The sequence below is a fragment of the Carettochelys insculpta genome, chromosome 6 (assembly GCF_033958435.1).
Source record: "Carettochelys insculpta isolate YL-2023 chromosome 6, ASM3395843v1, whole genome shotgun sequence".
In the NCBI taxonomy this organism is placed as follows: domain Eukaryota; kingdom Metazoa; phylum Chordata; order Testudines; family Carettochelyidae; genus Carettochelys; species Carettochelys insculpta.
Genome location: NC_134142.1, coordinates 59,980,132 through 60,006,996, shown reverse-complemented (window position 1 = coordinate 60,006,996; position 26,865 = coordinate 59,980,132). Strand labels below are relative to the sequence as shown.

At 46.6% G+C, this 26,865-nt stretch overlaps 1 protein-coding gene across 2 annotated transcripts in view; it reads left to right on the top strand.

The window, feature by feature from the left end:
- Positions 1-252: 252 nt before the first annotated feature.
- PLCB2 (phospholipase C beta 2) overlaps positions 253-26,865 on the top strand; it is a 64,185-nt gene continuing 37,572 nt past the window's right edge. For both annotated transcript variants that reach the window (XM_074998838.1, XM_074998837.1), the window contains exons 1-6: positions 253-336; positions 4,385-4,462; positions 8,408-8,476; positions 13,688-13,828; positions 15,296-15,375; positions 25,942-25,995. In XM_074998838.1, coding sequence (XP_074854939.1) covers positions 253-336; positions 4,385-4,462; positions 8,408-8,476; positions 13,688-13,828; positions 15,296-15,375; positions 25,942-25,995 — 506 coding nt within the window. The remainder of the gene's footprint in view (positions 337-4,384; positions 4,463-8,407; positions 8,477-13,687; positions 13,829-15,295; positions 15,376-25,941; positions 25,996-26,865) is intronic.

Genomic DNA, 26,865 nt, shown 5'->3' with positions numbered 1-26,865 from the left:
TCCTGCCTGCGCTGGGACGCACCTGCTTGTTTGGAGAGCCAGTGATTTACAATGCAGATGAAGAGCTCCTGGTTTGTCCCTGTCAGCTGTCCCTGAGTTTCCCTGGGGTATAAGAGGTTGTTCGGTGCCTGATGCCAAAGACTGTGGTGGTGGTGAACATCATGTGAGAGGCAGAGCTCAAGAAGAGGAGAGCCAAGAAAAATCAAGCCCTTTGGCCACCCTGCTGGCTAAGGGGCAGAGCTGTGGGGCAGAATGTCGATGCTCACACCCATCCTGGTGCCCCCCCCGGTGAAGGAGTATCTGTGCAAGGGTGAGCGCTTCATCAAGTGGGACGACGTAAGTACCTGGCTTTCACTGCATGTGCTGGGGACATGGAGGAGACGAAGATCCGCTGGAGGGCTGGGAGTGCTGGCCCGTGTGTGTGTGAGAGTGGGCGGCCTGCGTGTGAGATACTGGCAGCGGGTAATGGGACAGTGTATGTCTGCTGTAGGTGTCTGCATGGAGGGGGCTGGGTGGAGGAGTGGGAGGGGGCTGCTGACTGAGTGCATGTGTGTACGGATATGTAGGGTGGGTGATGTGGGCCTGCGTGTGTGTATGCAGTGATGGTAATGCACTCTGACACCCACAGGCACAGGCAGTTGTATGTTATTTCCACAAAAGAGTGCTCTGGTGGCACAGTCGGGGTCTGGTCCATGGGTCAGCCTGGGGAATGGTGCAGAGTCAGTGCAGCTCACCTCCTGCTCCCCAAGCAAAAGGAAACATGTCCCTGATACTGTAGGTCTCCCTGTGCTGATGGGGTCAGTTCCTGTGCTCAGAAATCTCCAGCATGGTTGGCCAGGTTATGGGCCTCAAGCAGAAGGGCTCTCCAGTTTTGCAGAGGGAGGAAAAAAAAATCCGAGCAGGAGTTGTTTCCCCTTCTGCTCTCCAGCAGTACAGGGTTGTGGCAGTGAGCTGCTTCCTTCTCTCCCAGCCCTGTTTTCAAAGCGGGAAGATGTGATTAGTCCAAGAGTCACAGAACGTGCATGGGATAGTGCCCAAGTGGCTGCTCACTCCATGTTCTCACTAGTGTCAGGAAGGAGGTTCTGGCACAGGCTCATCTTCTCGTCATTCTGGGCTGGACTGAAGGACCTGCTTTGGTTGGTTTTTAGCTGAGGACTGTGAAAAGCTGCTTGTTCATCCATCTTGTGTCTGCAAAGCTACTGGTTTGCATTTTCTACTGAGTGCCCATCACAGTCTGGTGGGTGGGGAGGGGTCTGGAACAGGAGCAAAGGAGAAAATTAATTTACTTAAATATTCCTCTGAGTTTAAAAATCCATGCGCTTTGTCTCCTAGGAAGTCCTCCAGCATTCCCCCAGACAGGGGTATTGGGCAGCAGTCCAGCTCTTTATTTCAGAGCCAGATCTCTGTGCCTTCTAAGATTTACTCCTCACTAGAGCTCAGAGTAAGCAGAGAAGAACAGAGCTATTGGCAGTTGATGGTTTGCCTGGATCAGAGGGAAGCTTTTACACAATATGGTGAAAAAGATACACACACGCATCTCATAGAACTGGAAGGGACCTTGGGAGGTCATCAAGTCCAGTCCCCTGCCCTCTTGGCAGGAGCAAGCATCATCCCTTTTTATTTATTTTTTTAAAATCTATTTTGCCCCAGACCCCTAAATGGCCCCCTCAAGGACCGAACTCACCACCCTGGACTGAGCAGGCCAACGTTCAAAACCACTGAGAAAGAGACACATTTAAAAGGTTTGTAAGTGACTACACATGGGTGATGGCGAGCTACTTAAGTAGCTGCACAACTAGTTTGAAGATGAAGGGCTTCATTCATAGCAGCAATATGGGATGGAGGAGGCAAATGAGAACATGCAGTAATCAATGATCTGGGCTGGTAACTTAGCAGTGATCAAGCCAACAGGTGATGTAGCATGCAGATAGGAGAAATGGGTTGTCCAAAGATATGCAGGTCAAAATGACATTGGTAGATCAGCAATGTGGGCAGCTGCACCACCTGACATGTATAATTCACTGTGGAAGATAACTGAATGACGCCAGAGTGGAGTGGCATGCACATACATCTATCTTTAATCATGATTGCTGCAAGCAGGTTTCTAATGTGGCTTTCTGAGTATTTTGTTTCTGAGAACAATGTTGGCCAAATGTTCACAGTCTAAAGCCGGCATTTTCAAAAGTTGCCACTGATTTTCTGCCCCGGTTTTCGGATGCCCACTTTAAGACAACTTGGATTTGATTTGTAAAGGCCTTTGCTTAGAAACGCTGGGTTCTCAGCCCCTATAAAATCCAAGGCGTCTCAAACTGATCAGCTAAGAAGCCTTTGGAGGACCCTTAAAGGACTGGCCAATGCTGGAAATGCTGGCCTTAGTCCTTAGGTACAGGGTCAGATTCACTCTTCTGGAGGCGTGAGGCCATTAGATTTTTGTGGGAACCCCTAGCCTCTGTGGGCTGGCCAAAAATGAGGGGTTTGGAGTGCGGGATGGGGCTGTGGGTTGAAGCAGAGGGCTGAGTGCATAGGTGGCTGACAGCATGGTTCTCCAGAAAAAACATATCCCTAATTACAATTTGGTTATTGCACTCGCATTTCTCCATCTGGTCATGCTTTCTGTCCTGTGGGTGGGGGGCGGGCGTGGACACTGCAAAGAGACATGGTGCGACACCTTGGGCCGCAGGGCTGTCAGTAGGCTGGCAAAACTCAGCTCTTCTTTTCCTTCTCAGTGAAGTGAGTGTTGGGCTACCTTTGCTCTCTCTGCACCTGTCCAGATTAGGATCCATGCTAGCTGCCTTAAGCGGTATGCAGATTAGGTGCTGTTGGCGGGCAGGGGAAATGTTTTGATGAAACGAAGGTGATTACATCTGCGTCCGCCATCAAGGGGGTATTTGGCATCATGTTGGAACCACTACTGCTTTTGGATTCCCAGAGAGCAGCAGTGGGCTGTGGGACTTTTTAGCACCTTGAACTGACCCAACAACTAGTGCTCTCCCTCTGACAGAGGACATCGTCCTCCTTGGCTGACTTATTTCAGTACCTTCTATTTAATTAGATTGCAACTTTTGTCAGGGAGGGATCATTTTCTCACTGTACAGTGCCAACTCCAAAGAGGGGTTGGCACCCAAAGCAGGGAGTCTTGAGCCACCTTGAAGACCACTTCACAGCCTCAATTACTGCAGAATATGCTTGGCCATCTCTTAAGCGGGGCAAACAGATGTGATCATAAATAAGATCCACTCCCAAACACAAATGAAGGGGCTATCATCTACAGAGCCCTGAAGGGCTTGAGTTTGCACATCCATCTCACCTGCTTTGCCACATCTCAGCTGTTGTTTCCACAGTACAGCTCTTACTCTCTGTCCCTGGGGTTGAATGCCAGGGCATGGACAGAAGGGTATTCCAGTGGAAGATACTCATCTCTGGAATTCGCTCAGAACCAGAACTGGGTTCCTGCAGTTTCATGGCCAACCTTCATGTATGTGTTTTAGGATGCATGTGCTCAGTCTGCCTTTTTCTTTAGCTGGACCTATAGCCAGAGGGCAGAAACTCATCCTTTTAAGAAAAGAAGGAGATAGAGGCAGGGGTGACCATGCTCTGTGCTAATTCTCAGCAAGAGTTCATGATAATTTATGGAACATCTAAGGTCTCACAATGCTGGATGTACTAACGTTGATTGACTAAACCCTACTTGAACCCATGTATGACTATCAGGGATCTGTTTCTCGTGTGGACAGAAGGGAACAAGGCCCTTCTGCTCTTTTCTACACTGAAGACCCTTCTCAGTTACAAAAAGCTTGGTTTTGTAGGAGAGTATGAGAAACCCAGTAATGTGGCTGGTGGGGTCCTCATTTATACGGCAGCGTGCAAAATGCTCTCCCAGTACTAAGCTCAGGGAACAGACTGAGAGCAATGAGGACATGGCTAGACGTGTGTGTCTGCATGAGCTTTCTGCCTGTTGCAGAACAGGAGAGAGAATGGGCCTGAAAGGAGGGGAGCGGGTAAGGAGAGGGGAAGCACGACAGATAGATGGTCACTGAAGTGCTTAGTGCTCTTGGAAGGTGCTGGCCCTGTGGTGTAGTCCCTTGGCTACTCACAGGGGAGGTACAGGACACAGACAAGGCAGCATATCCTTCCTTAACGCTTGGCCGCCAATGTGCTGGGTTCAGCGCTGAGCTGGGAGGACCCAACGTTAGAAGTAGCAGGAGAGGTTAGCCTCACAATCCTTTGGCTCTGGCTTGATGGAGCTGAACTTAGCCCAGCTAACTGCTTTACACAGACCACAGAACAGCCTGAAGGTGATTTGCCAAGGCTGGGCTGCAGGGGGACCTTAAGCCCCTTACAGATTCTCCTGAGCTGTAACCCTTCCTTCTCCTGGTTTTGTCAGGACACAATGAATGCTTCTCCTGTGATTCTCCGGGTGGATCCAAAGGGCTTTTACTTATACTGGACAGATCAGAATAAGGTAAGTGATGAGCTTGCCAGCCCACTCTCTGAACTGGAGTCAGGAGCACAGAGCCTCAGCCAGACAGCTAGTCCCTTAGCACATCCCTTCTTAGAAGGCAGCACCATACAAGGGCCCGGGGCTGCTACTGGTTCAGTGGCAGGTACCCCTGCAGGAATTTCCTGGGGAATGCCAGGCAAGCACAGGGAACCAGAGAAACAGAGCTGCATCTGCTGATGGGGACCAAGCAATTCCTTTTTAGTCACAGGCTGTTTGCTCCATGCATCTCGCAGCACTTTACAAAGACAAGAACATGTTAATATCCCACTTACAGACAGGCTGAATGAATTGTCCAGAATGTCAGAGCTGGCGAGGCAAACCTAGGGTTACCATATGTGACCTTTCAAAAAAGAGGACACCGCTGAGAGGGAGGGTCTCTGTGTCAGTATCTACCAGCTGACATTGTACTCACGTACTAGATGTACTATATATAACTCATTAATAGTGTGTTGGTAGATACTGATACAAATACACTCCCTCTCAGGGGTGTCCTCTTTTTTATATAGTAACCCTAGCAACTCAGGGAGTGAGAGCTTCCCACAAAGGTGACAAATATCAGAGGGGTAGCTGCGTTAGTCTGTCTCTTCAAAAACAACTAGAAGCCCTGTGGCACCTTATAGACTAAGATATTTTGGAGCATAAGCTTTTGTGGGCAAAGACCCGCTTCGTCAGCCACCTAAGTATGTACACAGGGGATGCAGGCGGCTAGGTACTTGGGCTGCTAGCGTGAGCCACTGCCTGTGCTGCCATGGCTACATTGCTATTGTTAGCAAGCTAGTGCAGGTACAGCTATGCAAGCTGAGAACCATACCTCCTTGCTCAAATGCAGAAATACCCATTGTGCTTAGCGCTACGGCAACCGCTATCTCCAGGATCTGACATGTGCTGTCCTCCACCTTATCCTTCCTCCCTTTCTTCAGCTCATGTCTGGATAAACTTCATACATAGCACTTGGAAGTGCCAGCACACAACTGAGCGATAAGCATAGTTTGAGGTGTTTCACTGTAGCTTGGTGTAGTCACCTTTGTGAACAACAGAAAGTCCTGTGGCACCTTATAGACTAACAGATACTTTGGAACATGAGCTTCCGTGGGCAAAGACCGTGAAATATACACGTAACATTGGTGCACATAACAACATTCTGGCTGGCGGAGCAGGCTCGGGGTGGGGCCAGGGATGAGGGACTCAGGGCTGGGGCAGAGGGTTTGGGTGCAGAGGGATGAGGGCTCCTGCAGGAATGCAAGCTCCGGGCTGGGGCTGGGGATGAGGAGTTTGGGGCACAGGCTGTCCCAGAGCTCTGGTGGGGAGAGAGGACTCCCTCCAGCTCTCTCCCCACAGCAGCACCTGGGCTAGGGGGCAAAAACACCTGTTCTTGCTGTGGCAACTCCAAGGCTAGGGCCATGAGACGGGGTGCCTCTCCCCTGGCCATCGCAGTGCCAGAGTTTAGCATAGAGGGAACCTAGGTCCTGAGCCCCCTCCCACACTCTAAACCCCTCGTCCCTGGCCCCATCTCGGAGCCCACACCCTAAGCCAGAGCTCCCATCCCCCTCATATCCCAGCTCTCTCCCCCAGCCCAGAGTTCCCTCCGACATCCAGAACACCTCAGCCCCACTCCTGCCACGTGAATTTTGTTATGTGAACCAATATGGAGGTGACACGTCACAAACAAAATTAATTCTGTATGTGCACAGGAAAAATCAGAGGGAACCTTGCTGCTGAGACCTCAACCGATAGCACGCAAATAGTCCCAGCTCGTACTACTTTGCAGCGTTCCTGTGGCGGTGTCCTTATTTTATCTGCTACGCGTCAGTAGGAACAGGCCTCCATCGTATGAAGGCTGATGGAATAAGATGGAAACCATTTCAATAGAGGAGGTGCAGCAGCATTCCCAGCACCTCTGGTTCCATCACCTATGCCAGGGAAATGCAGCGGGAGAGTAGAAAAACTCCAGTTCCCAAAGTGTTGATCAGGAACAAAGCGGCACAGAGTTCTGGGAGACTGCATGTGGGAGGCCGGGCCTACATACTTCCGCTTTCTAGTCCACTGTGGTTCAGCTTCACTTCCTCCTCATGACCCACATACTGACACATAGCAGATAAAATAAAGAGAGTGCAGCAGTAACGCTGCACAGCACCACTAGCTGGGGCCTTATGGGCACTATTGGTGACACCTTTGCTATGACGCTTTCCTCATAAGAGCGACTGCCAGTGCCAGCTGGAGGCTCCAGCATGGTGAACTCCCTCACAGCAGCGCCACAACAACGCCTTTTGGCACTGCTGTCGGGTGAGATAAGGAGCTGTTAGCAGCTGCATCTTGTGCAAGTTCTAGCCCCTTGAAATGTTTGCGTTCCCTCCAGCTGGGTGTCTCCTCCTGAAACACTGGGCATTCTGCTCCAGCACAGTCTAGAGCTACTCACCCTGGCTGCAGGATGCTATAGGGCATCTATATGCTCCTACAACAGAACAGAACAAGCAGGCAACCCTGGAACAGATTTACAAACATCAGGAGAAACACCAGTTTCTATAAACCTGACAGACACTACAACCACCCCCACCTCCAGCAAAAATAACATGTTCAAGGTATGTATCTGGTGTGAGGGGTTCAGACCTGAACAGGGCAATGGGGCAAGGCCTCCTACTGGTTGGGCAAAGAATGGTGACCCCGCAGATGGGTGAGAGCAGCAGGCCTGATACTGGAGCTGTGGAGAGCAGGCCTGCTGTTGTTAGGGGAAACACAGGTCAAGTGCCTAATTTTACTGGGAAATGCAGTACTTAATGATAAGCATCTAGCACAAACCGTAAGGAAATCTGAGAGCCATACGGAGCACCTGCTGGCACGTTTCCCGCTCTGGGAGAGTGAGCCTTGTGTGTGCTGACAGCGGCTGCTGGGTGTAGCTGATAGGGAAGCTGTTGCCCTCTGTATGGGCTGGCATGCGCCATGGGTTGGCCAAAATACAGAATGTCGCCACAGGATCAGGTGGATGGATGCCTCCCCAGAACAGGCTAACCGAGTTAGATTTAGTGATTAGCAAAATGACAATGGGAGGCTGGTGGGGGCCAACAGGCAGGCTAATGACATGGGTAGGAGGTGAGGGACTGAGGTGAACTATGGGTTGTCACAATTTACTTTCCATGACTAGGCTTGTAGCTGATTCAGTGGCCCTTAGCACACACCATCACATTGCTGATCCCAGCTCCAGTGACAACTGTTTGGACCTGAGAGGCCTTAAGGCACCCCCAAGGGAGCAAGACATCAGGAAGGAGCTATGTTAATCATTAACCCTTTGAGTATGCCTTTGTGAACTAGATGTTTCTATAAGTGTGAGCAGACTTGGCTGAAGCTGAGTGCTTGTTCAGTTAGTACAAGCACTATGCCTTCCTCCTGAGAGCTTACTAAGCATTATACACCCTGCCAGACATTTGCAGGACTCTCTGCAGAGTCCCTGTTTTCATGTCGGAGATACCACCCTGTTTGATTAATTGGGCTTTACTGAACAGCTATCCAACCCGCAACAGCCCCTTGTTTGACTCCTCCTTAGGACAAATTTGTGGCACACCCTTTGGTGGGTGTGCAAGATGCCCTTCCTCAGAGCTGGAGCTTGGTGGAACTGCAGCCCTTGTTCTCTGTTGCTCCCAGAAACTGTTGCCTGCCAGGTCCTCCGCCCAAACAGGAAAACACTGGAATCACACATCAGCGCCTCTGTGCATTGGCCAGGGGAGCAGATCAGTTTACACAGTGTTGTAGTGGGTGATTTCTGCCATTGTTCCTGCTCTGAAGGTGCAGCTCCACATTGATCCCAATGCCAGGCTGTGAGTGAGAGCCACCAGAGAGCTTTGCCGTTCCCTTCCAACTCTGCCCTCTCTCGCTGTGCTTGTCAGCCTCCTCCTTGTTTTAATTCTTTTGCAGGAAATGGAATTCTTGGATATAACCAGCATCCGAGACACCCGAGTAGGGAAATTTGCCAAAATCCCCAAGGTGAGTCTGTGTCCCTGTTCTGTCTCAGGTTGAGCTATTGACGGAGCATGTGCCATGTACTTTGTGCTGTCCCAAGTATGGGTAGTTACGTACTGGAACAAATTACCTACAGAGACTATGGAAACTCTGTTGTGGGTATTTAAGAATAAGTTAGACAAACACTTGTCAGGGATGGTCCTAGATCATTAGTTCTCAAACTTCACCACATTACAACCTCTTTCTTAGTTACAAAATTACTACATGACCTCAGTGGGGGCAGGGACTCAAGCTTGAGCCCGTCTGAGCCATCTCACCATCAGGGATGCAGGTAACTGCAGAGCTAAAGCCTGAACCCCGTCACCCTAGGCATGGGGTCTAAAGCTAAAGTCTGAGGATTTCAGGCCCAGGCAGTAGGGCTCAGGCTTCAGTCCCAGGCCACATCAATCCTAAGCAGGCCCTGTCAACCCCACTAAACTGGGATGTGAGTCCACAACCTACTTTGGGTCCAGACACACCATTTGAGAACCACTGGTCTAGATACTTACTCCTGCCTCAGTGAGGATGACTGGTTTAGATATCTATCAAGGATCCTTCCAGTCATACAGTTCTATGTTTTCCAAACACAAGAGGAGGAGGCAGGTAAGGAAAGGCTAAGTGTTTAGTGGGGGTGGTAGTTTAGTGCCTCCATAATGACTAGTTTTGGTTGGGAATTGAATTTTAGACAAAAATGTCAAAAATTACTTGGGAATGATGGGTGCAGAATCCTCCATTAAAATTCGTGGATTCTACTTTGGCCAGACACCAGGAAGGTGTACCCCATGAACCTATGTCCACTGTGTTTCCAACTCCCACAGGATCCGAGTGACTATTTCCCATGAACAACAGAGAGAGCTCAGGGAACTTCTCCTGGATAACTCCTCTCCTTCAGCTTCCCGGTAGTTCCTGCATTGCTCAGAGCAATGGAGTCTTGTGAGCCTTACAGCCCTCCATGCACATGTCAGCAGAATGGCCCTTGGCATTGTGAGAATCAGAGAATGCTCAGCAGAAAGCCTTGTCCCGATGTCTAAGGGCAGGGCAGGGCTAATAAAAGAGTGAACAATGCTGCTTATTCTTGGGCTTTGATATTCCTTAGGCTGATTCAGCAACGATACTCAGCATTGTGCTACTGACACTATGTTTGAGGGTGAGGAAAGGCTGCTCTCTTTCCAGCCCGAGGAGTACGCATGGTTCTTTGCCCATATTTGCATAGCAGAATTTGCTTCTCTGGCTTCTGACTCTGGTTTGTTCAGTGAGGCTGCCAGAGAATTCAGGAGAAAGGGAAAAGAGGGGAGAGCTGAAATTAAAGCTGAATCACTGGGTTGCTGGTATATAAAGTATATTTCCATTGTCCCATTTTGGCTGGTGCAGGAATGATAGGGTCAATACCACTCCTGCTTTTCAGTATCATCCCTGGTTTTACATGCAAAATGGCACTGTGTCATTGTGTTGTGAAATTTCAGCATGACATGTGGAACCTCTGCCATAGTATCGTAAGAGAGTGTTGTCTGAGCTGTAGCCGCAGAACTAGAATTCATGGGTTCTATCTGCAGCTCTGACTTTGTGGCCTTCTGTAAGAAACCTGTATGTGTGGCAGCCATAAGGCTTCCTTCACTATAGCATATGAGCACCTCACAAACAGGACTGAATTTATCCTCACAGTAACCCTCTGAGGAAGACGACTGGATCATCTCCATTTAATGGATACAAAGTGGAAGAGCACAGAAAGGCTGTGTCTACAAGGGCACATATCTTCGAAATAGCCATATTTTGAAGATTACTAATGAGGCGCTGAATTGAATATTCAGCGCCTCAGTAGCATTAGGACGCTTCCGGCCGTGGCGCTTCGAAAGCACCGCTTTGGAAAGCGTGCGGCTCGGCACGGCTACACGGGGTCTTTTTCGAAAGGACCCGCACCTTTCGAAATCCCCTTATTCCGATCAGGATAAGGGGATTTCAAAAGGTGCGGGGTCCTTTCGAAAAGGACCCCCGTGTAGCCGTGCGGAGCTGCGCGCTTTTGAAAGCGGCGCTTTCGAAGCGCTGCCGCTGGATGTGTCCTAATGTTAATGAGGCGCTGAATATTCAATTCAGCGCCTCTTTAGTAATCTTTGAAATGGCCATTAGCATGGTCATTTCGAAGATTTGTGCCCGTGTAGACACACCCAAAGTAATTTGTCAAAGGTCATATGAAAAGTCTGTGGCTGGCAGTTGTAGCCAGTCCTGAGCCCCACCCACTAGACAATCCTTCCCTATTTAAACTTTTTCCATGCCTCTGTTTCCCTGTGAAATGGGGAGAACAGTTTATTTTACTGGAGTATTATGAGGCTTAACTCGTTCATGCTTATAAAATGCTTTGAGGATAAAAAGCTACAAACATGATCTTATGTCATGACGAAATGAAAATATCAAGACAAACGGAGTGTGATGAGTTCTCGCAGAACAAACTCCATCTAACAGTTCTATTTGACAGCTTTCAGATGGTTGAGACTCAATTGAGAACAACAAAAGGAACTACCTGCATGCTAGGCAACACCCAATTACAGAGACGGAAGGGGATGAGGGGACAGCTTCTAACAAATACAGGAACTTGTTCAACATAAACCACAATTTCTCTATTGTCTCAGTTTCACGGTTTAGTACATGGGAGGTAAATACTTGGTACAACAGCAAGCAAGCACGTCTGAAGGATGAAATTAAATGCAAGGCTAAAATCATGGAATATGAAGCTTTTTGTGATGAGGACCAATGAAATCTGACCAGCTCATGCCCAGGGCCTTGATCTGTAGGCAGAGGCAGAAAGAGGAGCATGTGCTATGCACATACACCCCTGCACTGGACAGAAATAACAAAATAAAACTATAAGACTGTACTTGAGATTCCTCTTCTGTTATAAAACAGAAGTCTTCTGGGTAATTCTTTTAAGGTCTCTATTTCAGTTGTATCTCTCCCCCCACCCCCACTTGAAATACATTCATGTTATGCTGGTTGATGGAATCACCCTAGGAGAGGAGCTGAGCTGCCTGTCCTTGGAAGACCCAGATGGTAGCTGATAGTCATGGGTGATATTTACACTCTTCTCAAGGTGCATGTTTACCACATACTCCAACAGCATTAAACTCCTCTAAAATATAATAGAAAATGCCCCCAAAAGAACCCCTTACAATTTATAGCAGGCCTTTGGTGAACATTGCATCTTACAAGCATGTGAGAAGTTCTGGGTGCCAAACTGTTTTGACAAATCTGGCCATTTACAATCCAAATGTGACCAGAAAACTCAATGGCAGGAAAGGAAGAGAGGGATTTGAATTGGAATAGAATGGAAGCAGGTATTTGCATATGCTTTACAAGGATATATGTTTACTGCAGACCTAGCCCAGACAATAGCCAGGTGTTGCCACAGCTACCCCTGCTCTTCACTCACAGTTGCATAAAACCCTCCAACCTTTAGCAGGTGTTTTAAGCCTGAGCTGGCAAGCACCACTCAGGGCATAGGCTTGTTCTTGGATTTTGCTTCAACCTGGGCTGGCAACCCATCCTACCTGGTGGTGAAAATGCAAGCTAATCAAACACTGGTGCTGGTAGCCCTCCAGTTCTAACCCACAGCTGTGCCTGGGATGTAGTTTCTGGTCTAACTCCTTCATTCCTCTGCACTGGCTTTTTGACCTCCTCTTTGCCTGTATCATTTTGGCTGTACTTCCACAAGTATTTAAAGGAGGTGCTGTCCAGGAAGTTCTCTTCTGCTGCCAGTTGGCCAGAAGGTGTGCTGTCAGTAAGACCCCAAATTAGGGGAAATTTAATGAAATTAATAGCTGTATGCTTAATGAACGAGAAAAAACAGAAGGCGCAGTCAGTGCACTGCGAGTCACTATGAGGTTTGCAGACTAGATTCCCTAATGACATTCCCACTAAAAATTCTTGCTGACATATGTTGTTTGCTTTTGCCTTCAGAGTTGTCTACAGAAACTAGGAGCATCTGCCCTTGGAAATTGGTTAGCTAAGCACTGTTCTGTTGTTCTTGATACTGACAGCAGTTCTTGCATCCAATAGCAGTTCCATGCTAGGTAAAAGCACCAGGCTAATGAATCGGTAGAGCGGCTCAGTGCACTGGTTCACTAAGAACTATAGGACAGCACACCAGAAACTCATCCTAGCACTTGGGTTAATACAGCATCAGTGTGGCTGCAGTTACTTAAGGAGCACTTTGTATGAGTGGAGCATCTCCACTGCACAGCTAACCACACTAGACTAGGCTAGCTTGAGCATGCTGTGCAAGAGGACATGTCCCAAGGCTTTGGCTCAAATTCAGAGGTGAGTGGAAGGGATTCTAAGAAACTGCCACTCGCGCCTTCTTTAACCTGTAAATTACGCTAGGTTAGACCCACTCTCCTCTGACCTACACCCACTAGACATCATTGTAAACGGTGCCCATCACCTGATCATCTTGCATTGGGGAACTTTTACATGCAGATGAAGAAAGTTAATGGCAAATTATTCTATAAAGATTCTGCAAAAATTAACATGTATTACCCTTAAAACCATCCACTAGTGACATACAAATTAGAGACCAATTGAGTTAGTTCTATATTTGTCCAACTCAGGCTCTGGTGGACCACAAATCTGTGTGGGTGGAGGGGACGGAGCGGAGGGAAGACAGGTTCCAGCAGGCTGGGCCTCGGCCACTTATACAGCAGGACCAATTGCAGGAACTGGCAGCACGTGTGACTCAGGCAATCACAACTGGTGCACAAGACACATGGGGACATGCCTCTAGCTGCACTGGAAAGAGGTGATGTTTGGGTGGCGTTGGAGCAAGGAGTACTGCAGTACTCCAGCCTTAAGACATGAGCTGTGTGGTTGTAATTAGCTCAGGAGGGATGCTTCACTGGGGCCTGTCACCTTTCACCATCTGCAGATTTGGACTGGAGATTTAGCAAAGAAGTTTCTTCTGAGATCACTTGGTCAGACCACAAATGCCAGGCAGCTTTAGTAGCACATATAACAATATTTTGGCTCTTCATGTTCCTACTGGACCAAGGAAGTACAGGGCCCCACAGAGAAAAAGAAAAATATAAAAGGTTTTCTAAAAACATCCCCCAGTTTCCATAAAATTTTAGCGTGAATTTGGGTAAAGGTTCAGGTTGGGACTTGTGGCACTTTCCCCATTCTCCTTCATTTGTACCTCGTTTCCCTTTGCAGAGCCAGAAGCTCCGAGATGTTTTTAATTTGGATTTCCCAGACAACAACTTCCTTCTCAAGACTCTCACTGTCGTGTCTGGCCCTGACATGGTGGATCTCACTTTCCACAACTTTGTCTCCTATAAAGAGAATGTTGGCAAGGTATCTGAGACTTGTGGGGAATGGGCCACCAGACGGCTTGGGATCACAGTATGAGTAGAAAAAAGAGGGTGGGACTTCTAAATCCCTGCTTCCTGAGTGTGACATGTTGGATCCACCTGCCTCCTGTACAGGATGCCACCTGATGTAATGGGATTTTGCTGGGCCTCTCCTGCTCCAGCAGCCTGGGTTCCCTCTCCTGGTTTTGCTGACTATGCTCTCTGGCCATCTGCAGTGCGCGTGTGTGCACACGTAAAATTTTGCCTTCTCCCTCAGGGTGGAGAGAGCTTTTTGCTCCTGCCCATTGCCCAGCATGAATTGCACAAACTGGGTTTTGAAATAAACAAGAAATAAGTTCGTTAACGAGAAAAGGTAAATTTTAAGCGGCTATAAGAACAAACCGACCAAACAAACAAAACCTACACACAAGGCAGACAGGATTTTCATTAGCAAATTCACAGCTTAAAAATCTTCCCATCATGGGACCATCACAACTTCCCACAGCTCAGTCTTTCTTCCTCCAGGGTTTCCAGGTATGTTGTTACAGGGAGAGTGAGCTCCACCACCCTATCCCATGATGCCATTGCCCCCTTTTAGAACAACAAGAAGTCCTGTGGCACCTTGTAGACTAACAGATATTTTGGAACATAAGCTTTCATGGGCAAAGACCTGCTTTATCAGACGCATCTGATGAAGCAGGTCTTTGCCCACGAAAGTTTATGCTCCAAAATACCTGTTAGTCTACAAGGTGCCACAGGACTTCTTGTTGCTCTTGAAGATACAGACTAACATGGCTACCTCTCTGATAACTGCCCCCTTTTGTACCTTCCCACTTATGGAAAGCTCTTTTGCTGTGACCTGGGTCAAACAGTTGCCACTGTGCAAACTCACAGAGGTTTCTTTTGAACGCCACCCCTAGGGTAATCCCTGGTGCTTGTGTGCATTCCCTAAATAAGCTATTCACGTTGTTTAGCCTCTTTACTGTTGTACCTGACAGGCTGATTGTGGGTGTTTTCAACCTTACCACATGCTTCAGTAACATACACGTAGTCAAACTTTGCAACTTCCCAGTGTAAGGGTGTCACACTGAGCACGACTGCAAGAGATAGGAGGCTAGTTTCCAAAGAGAAGAGGATACAATGACCCTGAGTTCCAGCCTGGAGGCCCCCCTCAGCCAGCAGAAGGAGGGAACTGATGTGCTGGTGCTGTTCACTTCATCCTCTTGCTCCCTGCAGTGAAATTAGACAATGAGGTGGACAGTTTAGGTCCCACTGTAAGCAAGTGTAGAAGCAGCAATGGGGGATTATGCTGATGAGGCAGTGGCAGGTCCTGGAGGGTGCGCACTGCCATTCATTGCAGCCAGGCTTGGGAGGGGCAGTCAGTGCCTTTCAGAGTGAGGATGCCATGTACTGATTGGTGCACTTCTCTAACCTCTGATTGCATTTGCTGGATGCTATGTTTTGTTCCCAGAGCTGGGCTGAAGATATCATGGCCATCGTTAAAAACCCACTGACATACAATGCCTCTCGCTACACCTTCCTGGAGAAAATGTAAGTGGCTTCCAATTAATGTTGCTCTTTAAAACTCCAACCCACAGCTCTCCCTTCCTGTCACTACAGGGAATGGTGCCTGGGTGGGTTCCTTGGGAGCAAAGGGCTTCTGGAATTCAGCAACAAATCTTGTCTTCATTCAGTTGCCCAGAGCAACAGGTGCAATGCCAGTATCTAGGCTGTTAATCTGGATGCAGGTACACTACATCCTTTTTCAAAAGGAGGAATAGCTCAGTGGTTTGCGCATTGGCCCTGTAAACCCAGGGTTGTAAGCTCCATCCTTGAGGAAGCCACTTAGGGGTCTGGGGTAAATAGGTCTTAAAAAAATCTGTCAGGGATGGGTGCTTGGTTCTGCTAGGAGGGCAGGGGACTGGACCTCTTGAGGTCCCTCCCAGCTCTATGAGATGTGTATATCTCCATATGTATAGGGTGTATGCATCTGTAGTCTCCCTAGAATGAGTATAAATAAAAATGTAAACAGTTAAGCATGGCTTGGGTGTAGGGTGACCTTTTGTCCCATATTGGGTGGGACAGTCCTGTATTTGGGACACCAAAAAGATGTCCTGACTTATTTTTTAAAAAAGACAAATTGTCCCGTATTTAGGCTGTCCTCACTCACTTCCCAGGGCTTGGAGGAGCCACCCCTCCCCTGTATATCTCCCTGTCTTGTATTTGGGACAAGGAGATATGGTTGCCCTACTTGGGTGAGCAGAATAAAGACATTCTTGCAGTGTGTGGGATGTACCAAGTACGTGCCTAGAATGGTTCTCTACTCACCCATGCCTACCCACTCATACTGCAAAGGAGTGTCCTGATGCCTCCCTGCCGCTGGATCCCTTCCCCACACTGAAGGAAATGCTCTGGGTGTGGTGGAAGGGTGTCCACTGCTTGCAATGATTGGTTGTGGTCAGTTTGGAATCCTTGAATCATCATCTTCTGCTTGTGCATCTGCCATCTGTTATTTACTGTGCTGGTTGTTTCTCAGAAAGGCCATTTCTCTGAAAGACTCCAAAAGGTCATGTTGATGGTTTCTGTTGAAGTTTTTCATTGTTGGTCTCAATTGCATATGATCTGGGTGCTGAACTCTTTTTCTTCATGACAACTGGCGTTGTCCATTCTTTTTCTCCATCCAATTTGGAATGAACATAATCATCAGGTTCTAGACCTGGCAGTTCTCTGAGTGACTTCTGTTGTAAAAGTGTTCATATCCTTTTTAGCCTTTTTATCCTGCTTGGCTACTGCCTTCATTTGTGAGCACTTTGGAAATAGGTTCTTTACTAAAGTTGACATAGCAGTTCTCAGTTGTTGTCCCATCCAGATTTGTGCTGACATGTGTCCCGTAGCTAGTATTGGTGTTGGTCTGCAACACAAAAGAGGAAGGAAAGACTCTTTCTACTATAGATTTTCTTAGCTGTCCTCACTGCTCTTTAAGCCTCTCCATTTGCAAGTGTATAACATGGGCTGCTAAAATATGATCAAAATCATATTTCATTTGGAATCATTTAAATTCTGCTGCGGTGAACTGTGGTTTCTTGTCCATCACTAGCTGCTCTGAAATACCAAAATGAGCAAAAATGGACTTCAGTTTCTCGATAACACTGTGGCATGTTATGTCTTTCAAATATACTATTTCTACATGTGTTGAAAAATAGTTCATGATGATCAAGTAACACTGCCCTCTGAATTCACGTAAATCTGCAGTGAGTCTCTTCCAAGGTCCATCTGGTAGATGTGCTGTTACTACAACTTCCTTGTGCTGTGTCGTTCTATTAGTTTTGCAATGTTCATATGCAGATACTTTATTTTCTTGCTGATGTCTGGCCTCCCGGCTGAGTAGTTGACCTTTTCAGGGCATTTAATTAATCCTTAATATGATTCATGGAAGCAGTTTAGACTTTCTCAGTCAATTGTTTGGAATTATGATGCAAATAGCCTTCAGTCATGCGTACAATGGACTCACCTAATTGTCCATGCACTGCCAAGTAGTTTGTTGTCACTGCCTTCGTGTCTGTAGAGAACTTCCTGAAGTTGTGTGTCTAAGATTGGCGGTTTAGCTGGATTAGTCCCTTTTCTGACCCTGATCTATATGCAGCCACGGCATCCACAGATGCCATTATGTCATCTTCAAGCTCGCAGGCAGCTGAGTGCAATGCTAGACTCTGTGACAGAGTGTCTGCTACCACCAGATTTTTCCTAGGAACATATTTAGCAGTTGGGTTAAATTGCATTAACCTTATTAGTAGATGTTGACAAGTGAGAGGCCCTCAATTCAGGTCTTTTCAACCAATGAGGGTTACACGCTGTTTATTGTCTGTTATCAGTCCACACAGATCTCTGCAGAAGTACTCACATGTCCAGACACTTGGCAGGCATGCTTTTTCACTCTCTGTATATCATTTTTCTGCTGTTGTAAGTGTGAAAGAGAAAAATACAACTAGCTTCTACAAGGAGCCTTGTTGCTGAAAGAAGTGCCCCAGCTAGGCTATAGCTTCTTACATCTGTCCTTGTAGGTTTGTTCACATCAGGTACTGGAGCCGTTCAGATCAATCCTTTTATCTTTTTGAACAAACGTTTTGATTTGGCCCCCGTAGACAAGATGTGTTGGACTTTAAGGCTATATCTCCCCTGCATCAAAGCACCTGTGGCTGGTCCGTGTCAGCTGACTCAGGCTCTGGCTTCAGGTCTATTTGCTGCACAGACATTTGGGTTTGAGCTTGGGCTAGAGCATGGGCTTAGGGATCCCTCCCCTTCACCAGGTCCCAGAGTCTTGGCTCCAACCCAAGTCTGAATGTCTGCATCACAATTTTACAGACATGCAGCCCAAGCCCAAGTCAGGGGACATTGGCCAGCCCCAGGTGTTTAGTTGCTGCAGTGTAGACATACTCCAACAGTTTGTTCAATGATTTTGTCACAGAGGAAATATCTTGTAGGTATTGACCAAGTTAATTTACTAGTCCGGTATATATCTCAGTTCTGGTTCATTAGTTGGTGCATTTCATTCTCAAATTGCTTTTACTTTCTCGGGGCTCGGACTGATTCCATCTTTGCTTATTGTCTGTCTCTCATACAAAATTTGTAGTAGACAGAAAATGTATTTTTCCTTGTTTAATTTAAATCCAGACTGATTAGGCCTAGGACTTCATTGACGGTTTTGTTGTGTTGAAGATCTACATATCAGAATATCAGCCATGAAAACTTTAACTTCATTAGTGTCCATTAACAATTCTGCCATCTTTCTTTGGAAAACTTCACTGCACTGGTAATCTCAAAAGGTTGTAATAAATGTATCACTTTCTTTAGCTAAAGCAATTTTCCAGCTATCCACCCAATGCATCCAGCCTGGAGAAAACCATCGTTCCTTTCACTTTGAGGAGAAAGTCCTCCAGTGTTGGGAAGATATTTTTTTCTCACACAACTGCTTCATTAAGACTTTTAAGATCTGTAGAGTCACATTTTTTTTCCATTTTTGCTTAACACTGATATTGACTCATACCAAGCTGTTGGCTCAAAGATTTTCTTGATTCTGCCAATCTGCTGCCTTCTTCTAACACAGTTTCAACTTTGTGATGTAATAGAGTAGGAATCCTTTGAGGGAGATGGATGGGGACATGTATATGGTTTAGCATTTTCTCTTAAGGTCATTTTTTCTGGGCCACCTTTCTAAAGTCCAATATGACCTAACATTTCATCAAGTTCTTTCATTTGTTTCACTAAGCCTGTCACCACAGACACACTGTGGCTGAGAAGGCTGTTGGTCTTTGGTCACATACAAAGACAAAAGCTATGAATCTGGAGTGTAAGTTACTTCTGCAGTGAAGGGGCCCATGGAAGTCAGAACACTGCAAGAGCTAGTCAAAGCTGTGCCAGGCAACTTCAGCTTTGAGAAAGGCTGAAGGTGATTGTAAGTCCTTCTCAGATGCCCAGGAGGTCACCTCCTATTAGTGAATGTTGAGGGGAACTCCAGGGGGGCACCAGACACCCCCCACCAACTCTGCCCCAAGTTCCTTCCCTCCCCTTGCTCCACCCCTGCCCTTCCTCTGCGCCACCTCTTCCTGCCCCTGCCACTCCCCCTCCCCACCTTATTCTCTGCTTTCAGTGAGGGCGCGGGCAGTCCTGCCCACCTCCCAGGACGGCACTGCTCTCAGGCCATGCTGCTCTGGAGCAGGGGCAGGATCACCCCCACACTCATTGGCAGCGGTGCTGTGCTGATGGTGAGTGAGGGTGGTGGGTGCTGCGTGGTGCATGTGACCCTTCATGTGGCCCCCATGCATTGCCCCATCAACTCCTCAGTCAATTTTTAAAGACAATATTCAGTTTCACTCTGCCCGCAGGCTCTGTACGATCACAAGTGAAAAGATCTCTAAAACAATGACTCTTGAAAGTCTGGTGTTAGTCATATACCTGATTGTTTTGATGCAGCAAACAGCTGCAAACTGTTCATATTTCACTCATGCACTATGCTTCTACCTGGACACGCACTCTTTTGGGATATGATTTTTCCTGCCTCTTGTACTTGTAGGCTGGAAGGTGCCCCTTAGCTTCAGAGTTCTCTCCTTGTGCCTCAGGGATTTTATATCAATGACTTTTAGCGCTCAGGTGTCTGTTTATAGCTTAGGGTACATCTTCATTACAGGGAAGATTAACCCTGCTGCAGTCCAATCTTCTGGAGTTCGATTTAGAGCACCTACCAGGGATGTTTTAAATAGAAGTTACAGAGTGCCTGCACCGGTGCCCATTAAGAGTAACAGAAGTTGACAGGAGCACTACCTCCCTTAGTGGAGGTGGTGCATACACCCTAATTAAGGTATATCAACTTTAACTGTGTAATTAATGTAGCTGGAATTGCATACATTAATTCAACCTTCTGTTGTAGTTTAGATCTGCCCTTAGCTAGTTTCAGGGTTTTCAGGGTTTGTTATATTGTTTGACAAATTCTGACTCTTTTGGTATCTGTATGGCTATCACTAGTGTTACATCTTTCTTCAGCTGTAGCTGCTATGAAAGGTTTTCTTCTGCTAACCCAGTAACGAGCCTGTCTCTTACATTTTCATGTTTTGCATTTCCCAAATCAGCTTTCAGTCAATGTATGCAAAGCTTGTATAAAACATTCATTATTTTTTCCCTTGATTCTTGAAGTCTTGGGTAAAAGCACACTCTTTTGTAAACCACACGTCTGAGATATAAAGTACACATTGAATATAGCCAGAAACCTTCCACAGTCATCTCAGTGACTGTCATCAGTTAAGCCAAAGGATTTAAAGATATGCTCTGTTTTCTTCCCCATAGCATATATTAGACAAGACCACTGTATATCTGCAGCTTCTTCGTGGAATTTTTTGCAATTCAAAATCATGCAAAATACTGCTTCCACTCTGTCCACGAGGAAGGTTTGTCAAAGTTGAACCTCTCTGGGGCATTGAAAAGTGGCATACTGATGAGATCCTACAATCTTTGTTGCTGTTCCTTTTGTCTGTAATATCTGTTGCAGTCTTCCTTCTCATTTTGTTCATAGTTTGCTATTGACATCACGTCATGCTCCTGTACCAGATGTGTATCATTCACCAGACTTGCTTATTTACCCAGTATGTTTACCATAAGATCCTTTAATGTTCTGCTTGGTATGACTGAGGGTTTGTCTACACTTACTGCTAGGTCGACATGCCAGAGGTCTATCTTCCGGAGTTCGATTTAGCATGTCTAGTATAGACCCACTAAATCCAATGCTGAGGGTGCCCCTTGTGACACTGGGCAGCAGTTTTGATGATTAAGGGAAGACAACGGAAGAATTTATCTTGTCAACCTCCTGCTGTAGGGACAGCAGAGATATTCAATGCTATTCTCATATCTGGACTTGCATATCGTAGATCAACTTTCTCCCCAAATGTAGACCTGACCTGAGGGTTGTTTAATAAGGGATTTTATGCACAGTGCCACTTGGTGGCTAAACTGTAAAATACAATTTAGCAAGTCCATTGCTGCAAGGAAAGGCTGTATCAGCTTCCCATTGCTACTGGCCTTTATTGGCAGCAAAGGAAAATCTCCAGCATTGAGGAAAGACTGTTGGAGAGAGGCAGTAGAGAATGGCTCAGATGTGCTGTGCTTTTCACTGAGATATGCAGCTACAGCTACACTACATGCCACTGCTGGTGGTGTGCAGTACAGACATAACCGTAATGACAGTGACTGACACCAAAGTAGAGTAGAATCATAGAATACTAAGACCGGAAGGGACCTCGAGAGGCCATTGAGTCCAGCCCCCTGCCCCAATGGCAGGACCAAGTACTGTCTAAACCATCCCTGATAGACATCTATCTAACCTGTTCTTAAATATCTCCAGCAATGGAGATTCCACAACCTCCCTTGGCAATTTATTCCACTGTTTGACCACCCTGACAGTTAGGAACTTTTTCCTAATGTCCAACCTAAACCTCCCTTGCTGCAGTTTAAGACCATTGCCTCTTGTTCTATCCTCAGAGGCCAAGAAGAACAAGTTTTCTCCCTCCTCCTTATGACACTCTTATAGATACCTGAAAACCGCTATCATGTCACCCCTCAATCTTCTCTTTTCCAAACTGAACAAGCCCAATTCTTTCAATCTTTTTTCATAGGTCACATTCTCTAGATCTTTAATCATTCTTGTTGCTCTTTTCTGGACCCTCTCTAATTTCTCCACATCTTTCTTGAGCTGCAGTGCCCAGAACTGGACACAATACTCCAGCTGAGGCCTAACCAGCACAGAGTAGAGCAGAGGAATGACTTCTCGTGTCTTGTTCACAACAAACCTATTAATGCATCCCAGAATCATGTTTGCTTTTTTTACAACAGCATCACGCTGTTGATGTATATTTAGCTTGTGGTCCACTATAACCCCTAGATCCCTTTCTGCTGTAGTCACTCCTAGACAGTCTCTCCCCACTCTGTAGCTGTGTCTACACGTGCACGCTACTTCGAAGTAGGGGCACTAACTTCGAAATAGCGCCCGTCGCGGCTACACGCGTCGGGCGCTATTTCGAAGTTAACTTCGACGTTAGGCGGCGAGACGTCGAAGTCGCTAACCCCATGAGGGGATCGGAATAGCGCCCTACTTCGACGTTCAACATCGAAGTAGGGACCGTGTAGACGATCCGCGTCCCACAACGTCGAAATTGCCGGGTCCTCCATGGCGGCCATCAGCTGGGGGGTTGAGAGATGCTCTCTCTCCAGCCCCTGCGGGGCTCTATGGTCACCGTGGGCAGCAGCCCTTAGCCCAGGGCTTCTGGCTGCTGCTGAGGCAGCTGGGGATCCATGCTGCAGGCACAGGGTCTGCAACCAGTTGTCGGCTCTGTGGATCTTGTGTTGTTTAGTGCAACTGTGTCTGGGAGGGGCCCTTTAAGGGAGCGTCTTGCTGTTGAGTCTGCCCTGTGACCCTGTCTGCAGCTGTGCCTGGCACCCTTATTTCGATGTGTGCTACTTTGGCGTGTAGATGTACCCTCGCAGCGCCTATTTCGATGTGGTGCCGCGCAACGTCGAAGTTGAACATCGACGTTGCCAGCCCTGGAGGACGTGTAGACGTTATTCATCGAAATAGCCTATTTCGATGTTGCTACATCGAAATAAGCTATTTCGATGTTGGCTTCACGTGTAGACGTAGCCTTTATGTGTGAAACTGATTGCTCCTTCCTAAGTGGAGCACTTTGCATTTGTCCTTATTAAGCTTCATCCTGTTTACCTCAGACCATTTCTCCAATTTATCCAGATCATTTTGAATTATGACCCTATCCTCCAAAGCAGCTGCAACCCCTCCCAGCCTGGTATCACCTGCAAACTTAATAAGCATACTTTCTATGCCAATATCTAAATCATTGATGAAGATATTGAACAGAACCGGTCCTAACACAGACCCCGGCGGAACCCCACTTGTTATACTTTTCCAGCAGGATTGAGAACCATTAAGAACTACTCTCTGAGTACGGTTATCCAGCCAGTTATGCACCCACCTTATAGTAGCCTCATCTAAATTGTATTTGCCTAGCTTTTTTATAAGAATATCATGCAAGACCATATCAAATGCTTTACTAAAGTCTAGGTGTACCACATCTACTGCTTCTCCCCTATCCACAAGGCTCGTTATCCTATCAAAGAAAGCTATCAGATTAGTCTGACATGAGACATTAGTTTGATTCCTCATATAAGTTGTCCTGGTTAATGTTATATTGCTACAACATTTACTAGAGCAAGCGATCATTTAAAGTTGTGTAGTGGACCCGTATAACACTGTTTGGCTGCCTACTTTGTCCGCTACTTGTAGGGTTTCTGGAAAAGCAGCCTGTGCTTGTGAAGGCTTGGAACCAGGGTGGGCCAGCTGGTCTTCCGTCTGCTTCCCTAAGCGCTCTGTTAGGTATGAAGCTGGCCTGCAGCCCAGTTCAGTTAGCCCTCCCCACACTGCTGTGCTGCTCCTGCCCTCTGCTTTGGAGCTGCACCGGGAGCTGCCTGCTTGCTGTGCAGAGGCAGTGTGGAAAGAGAGGTGCTGATGTCAGGATGTCTTCTCTGTCCTGGATCCAGCCCTCTAGTCCATGTCCTATCTCTACAAAGTAATATGTGACAGGGCTCAGGACTACGGAGGGAGATTGTTGGAAGAAAGCTCCTACTTCCTCTCTGGACTTGCTGATCTGCTTAAAAGGGCAGCCTACTTGAAGGGGCAATGCACATCTGTCTTCCTCTCTCTCTCCCTCTGACTGACTGACTGACACACACACCCCTTTTCTCTTGGCATTCTGGAAAGTCAGCACCTGTGCAGAGGAAAAAACGGTGTGCTGTAGCAGGATAGTGAGAGTTTGCCATCATGTTCAGTTTCCACAAGGAGCCACTGACAGGTCTATTGCATTTCCTCCCTCCTGCCTCAGTCCATGCTACTTAATGCATTTGTTCATCTCTAAGGTGCCACAAGGCTTCTTGTTATTTGTAACAAGAGAATGCTAATCCTAGAAGGCTCAGCCAACTGCTAATTCATCATTTAGTAACAAGAGATTCCCTGGGAAATAGTCCATCCTCTGACTCAACCACCTCAACCAAGCTTCACAATCATCATTGCCGTATACAGTATTAAATTGTTTAAAACATATACTGTATATGTATATGCTGCCTTTTGTCTTGTGCAAAAACATTCCATGGCCTTTAACACCCGTCCATGCCTTTTTACATTCATTCTTATGGGAAAACTGGACTTACTTAAAATCATTTCACTTAAAGTAGCATTTTTCAGGAACATAACTGCAATGTTATGTGAGAAGTTATTGTATGTAGGGAGCCAGTTAAGCGCATGCTTTGTATTAGTGTTGGATGAAGGCATAAGATTACTACATCTTAGATACATCTTAGGGCCTGGCAATAACAGGGTCCTCTAAAAAAGAAAAAAAAACTGGTACCAATTTAAGTTTTACTAACATTGCTTGATAAATAGGCGAGATATGGGAAAAGGAAAATTCTCTCTAAATATAGACAATTTTGTTCCAACATGACAAACTATACACATCTGGTTACACAAATACCTTTATCCAACACTTACGCTTCACTAATTGTTCAGTATTGACAGACAAGTAAGCCTGCTATCAGTCTCCTCAGGCAGCATTTTGTTGGCCAACTGCTACAGATAAAATTCTGACTGTGCCTTCATAACTTATTTAAATACATAAATAATGTCACTGCCAACAGAAATAGGAAAAATGTAAGGTCGGAAGTGGCAGTATTGTGGAGAAATCCCGCCAAGCTCATACTTGTGTGGGGCTCATCCTCAGAGTGACGTGATTTACAGCATCCCCCTTGATGGTAACTGCCAGAAGCCTGCCATCTTTTGTTTATAATACACCATGTTCAATTCTGTAGTGCCTTTGCCCCTGCTTTTCTTCATTTTCTTAAGTGTCAGTGTGGTCTTTCTTCTTCTGATCTGTACACAAGTACAATTGTGTATGTCAGTGAACATGCCACAGTCTTTTTCAAGTGTTATTCATGCTTCATATGTTTCAGTTAGTAGGCAATCATCTTATGGACCTGGGTTGAGAGGATCTTGATGAAGATAAATTTATGTTGACTTCCATCTGTCAGTTTCGGGAACCTTCCACTGTATTTTTATAGCATGCCAAAAGAGAAATCCCAACAATTCATTGTTTCATGGCAAAAATGGAACTGGAATAAACATTTGTAAATATATATAGTCTAGATAAACTTTCTAGGTTCCTAACAAAATTAAATAAAGTATTTTTGTTTATTCATATGAAAAGAAGGATAATTTTCTTTATTCACGGTGCAAAAAATATACATCCTCTCTTGTTTTCCTGTGAGAACATAAAGCTTTTGTGTTTATATATTCAATGTCCTTTCTCACTCCCACAGAAGTTGGTCTAATCAAAGACATGACCTCACCTACCCTGTCTCTCTCATATCCTGGGACCAACGCAACTACAACTACACTTGTGGAGAGGTCTATTTGTCAGTTCACATCCAAGTGCCTTTTCCTCTCCCTGATCCTGGCATGTGTGATCTGGAAAGATTATAGAAGTATATTCTTGTCATATCTGCTCTTTTTTACAGCCTGGTGAAGCTGAAGATGCAACTGAATGCTGAAGGAAAAATTCCTGTCAGGAAGTGAGTACACTCACATCTCTACGTGCATGTTGTCAAGTCAAAACCAGAGCAGGTGGGTGAAGAGCTGGGACCCCAGGCTGCCTTTGTCTGCCTTACTGCAACCAGAGGAAATCACGACCTTCTAGGGATTCCGGTCCTTCCTCCAGGGAAAGAGAAAGGAACCAGCCTCATTTGGCTGTCCCCAAAGGGGAATTAGACTACAGGTGATATGCCCTTGGCTCTGCAGAGCCAACTAGCAGGGGCTACCCTGCTTCTGCTGCAAGTCTCTGATCTCAATTAGAGATGAACAAACAGGGCTGGTCTGGGTCATATAAAGACTCATTTGTTAGAGTTTTGTTTTGCAAATCCAAGTCCAAGGCAGAGTGAGATCCAAGTCTCACTTTAGCCACACTCCAAAAGCTTAAGAGCTTCTGGTCTTGGTCCATCTCTAAATGAGCTTTCTGCATGACTGGCAGCTGTGCCAGTATGCTTGTGGGTTTTACTGCCCTCTGGAAATTCCAAGCCAATTTGTTCTTTAATTGTTTTTCCATTATCTTTGGATTTGTTTTCAGCTTGATACCAATGTATCTCCACTAATTTTAGCAGTTACTCTGGATTTACACCATGGCAAGTGAGAGTAGAATCATGTTGGAGTTCCTGTTCCTCTCTTTGTTAGCGCTTGTGCTGGTGCAGTGATGGAAAGGAGGTGGTTTGCACTCTCCTTCTCCAGAGCATGGTTCACTGAACTGTTGCACACATGAGCAGCTGTTCCAGCAGCACTGAAATCCTGGGATACAGGACTCTCCTGGCTATGCCCCCTGCTGCCCCTTCATTGCTCCCTTACATGCTGCATTGGCCCCCTGCAGGGGAGCATGGAGCTGTCTCTGCCTC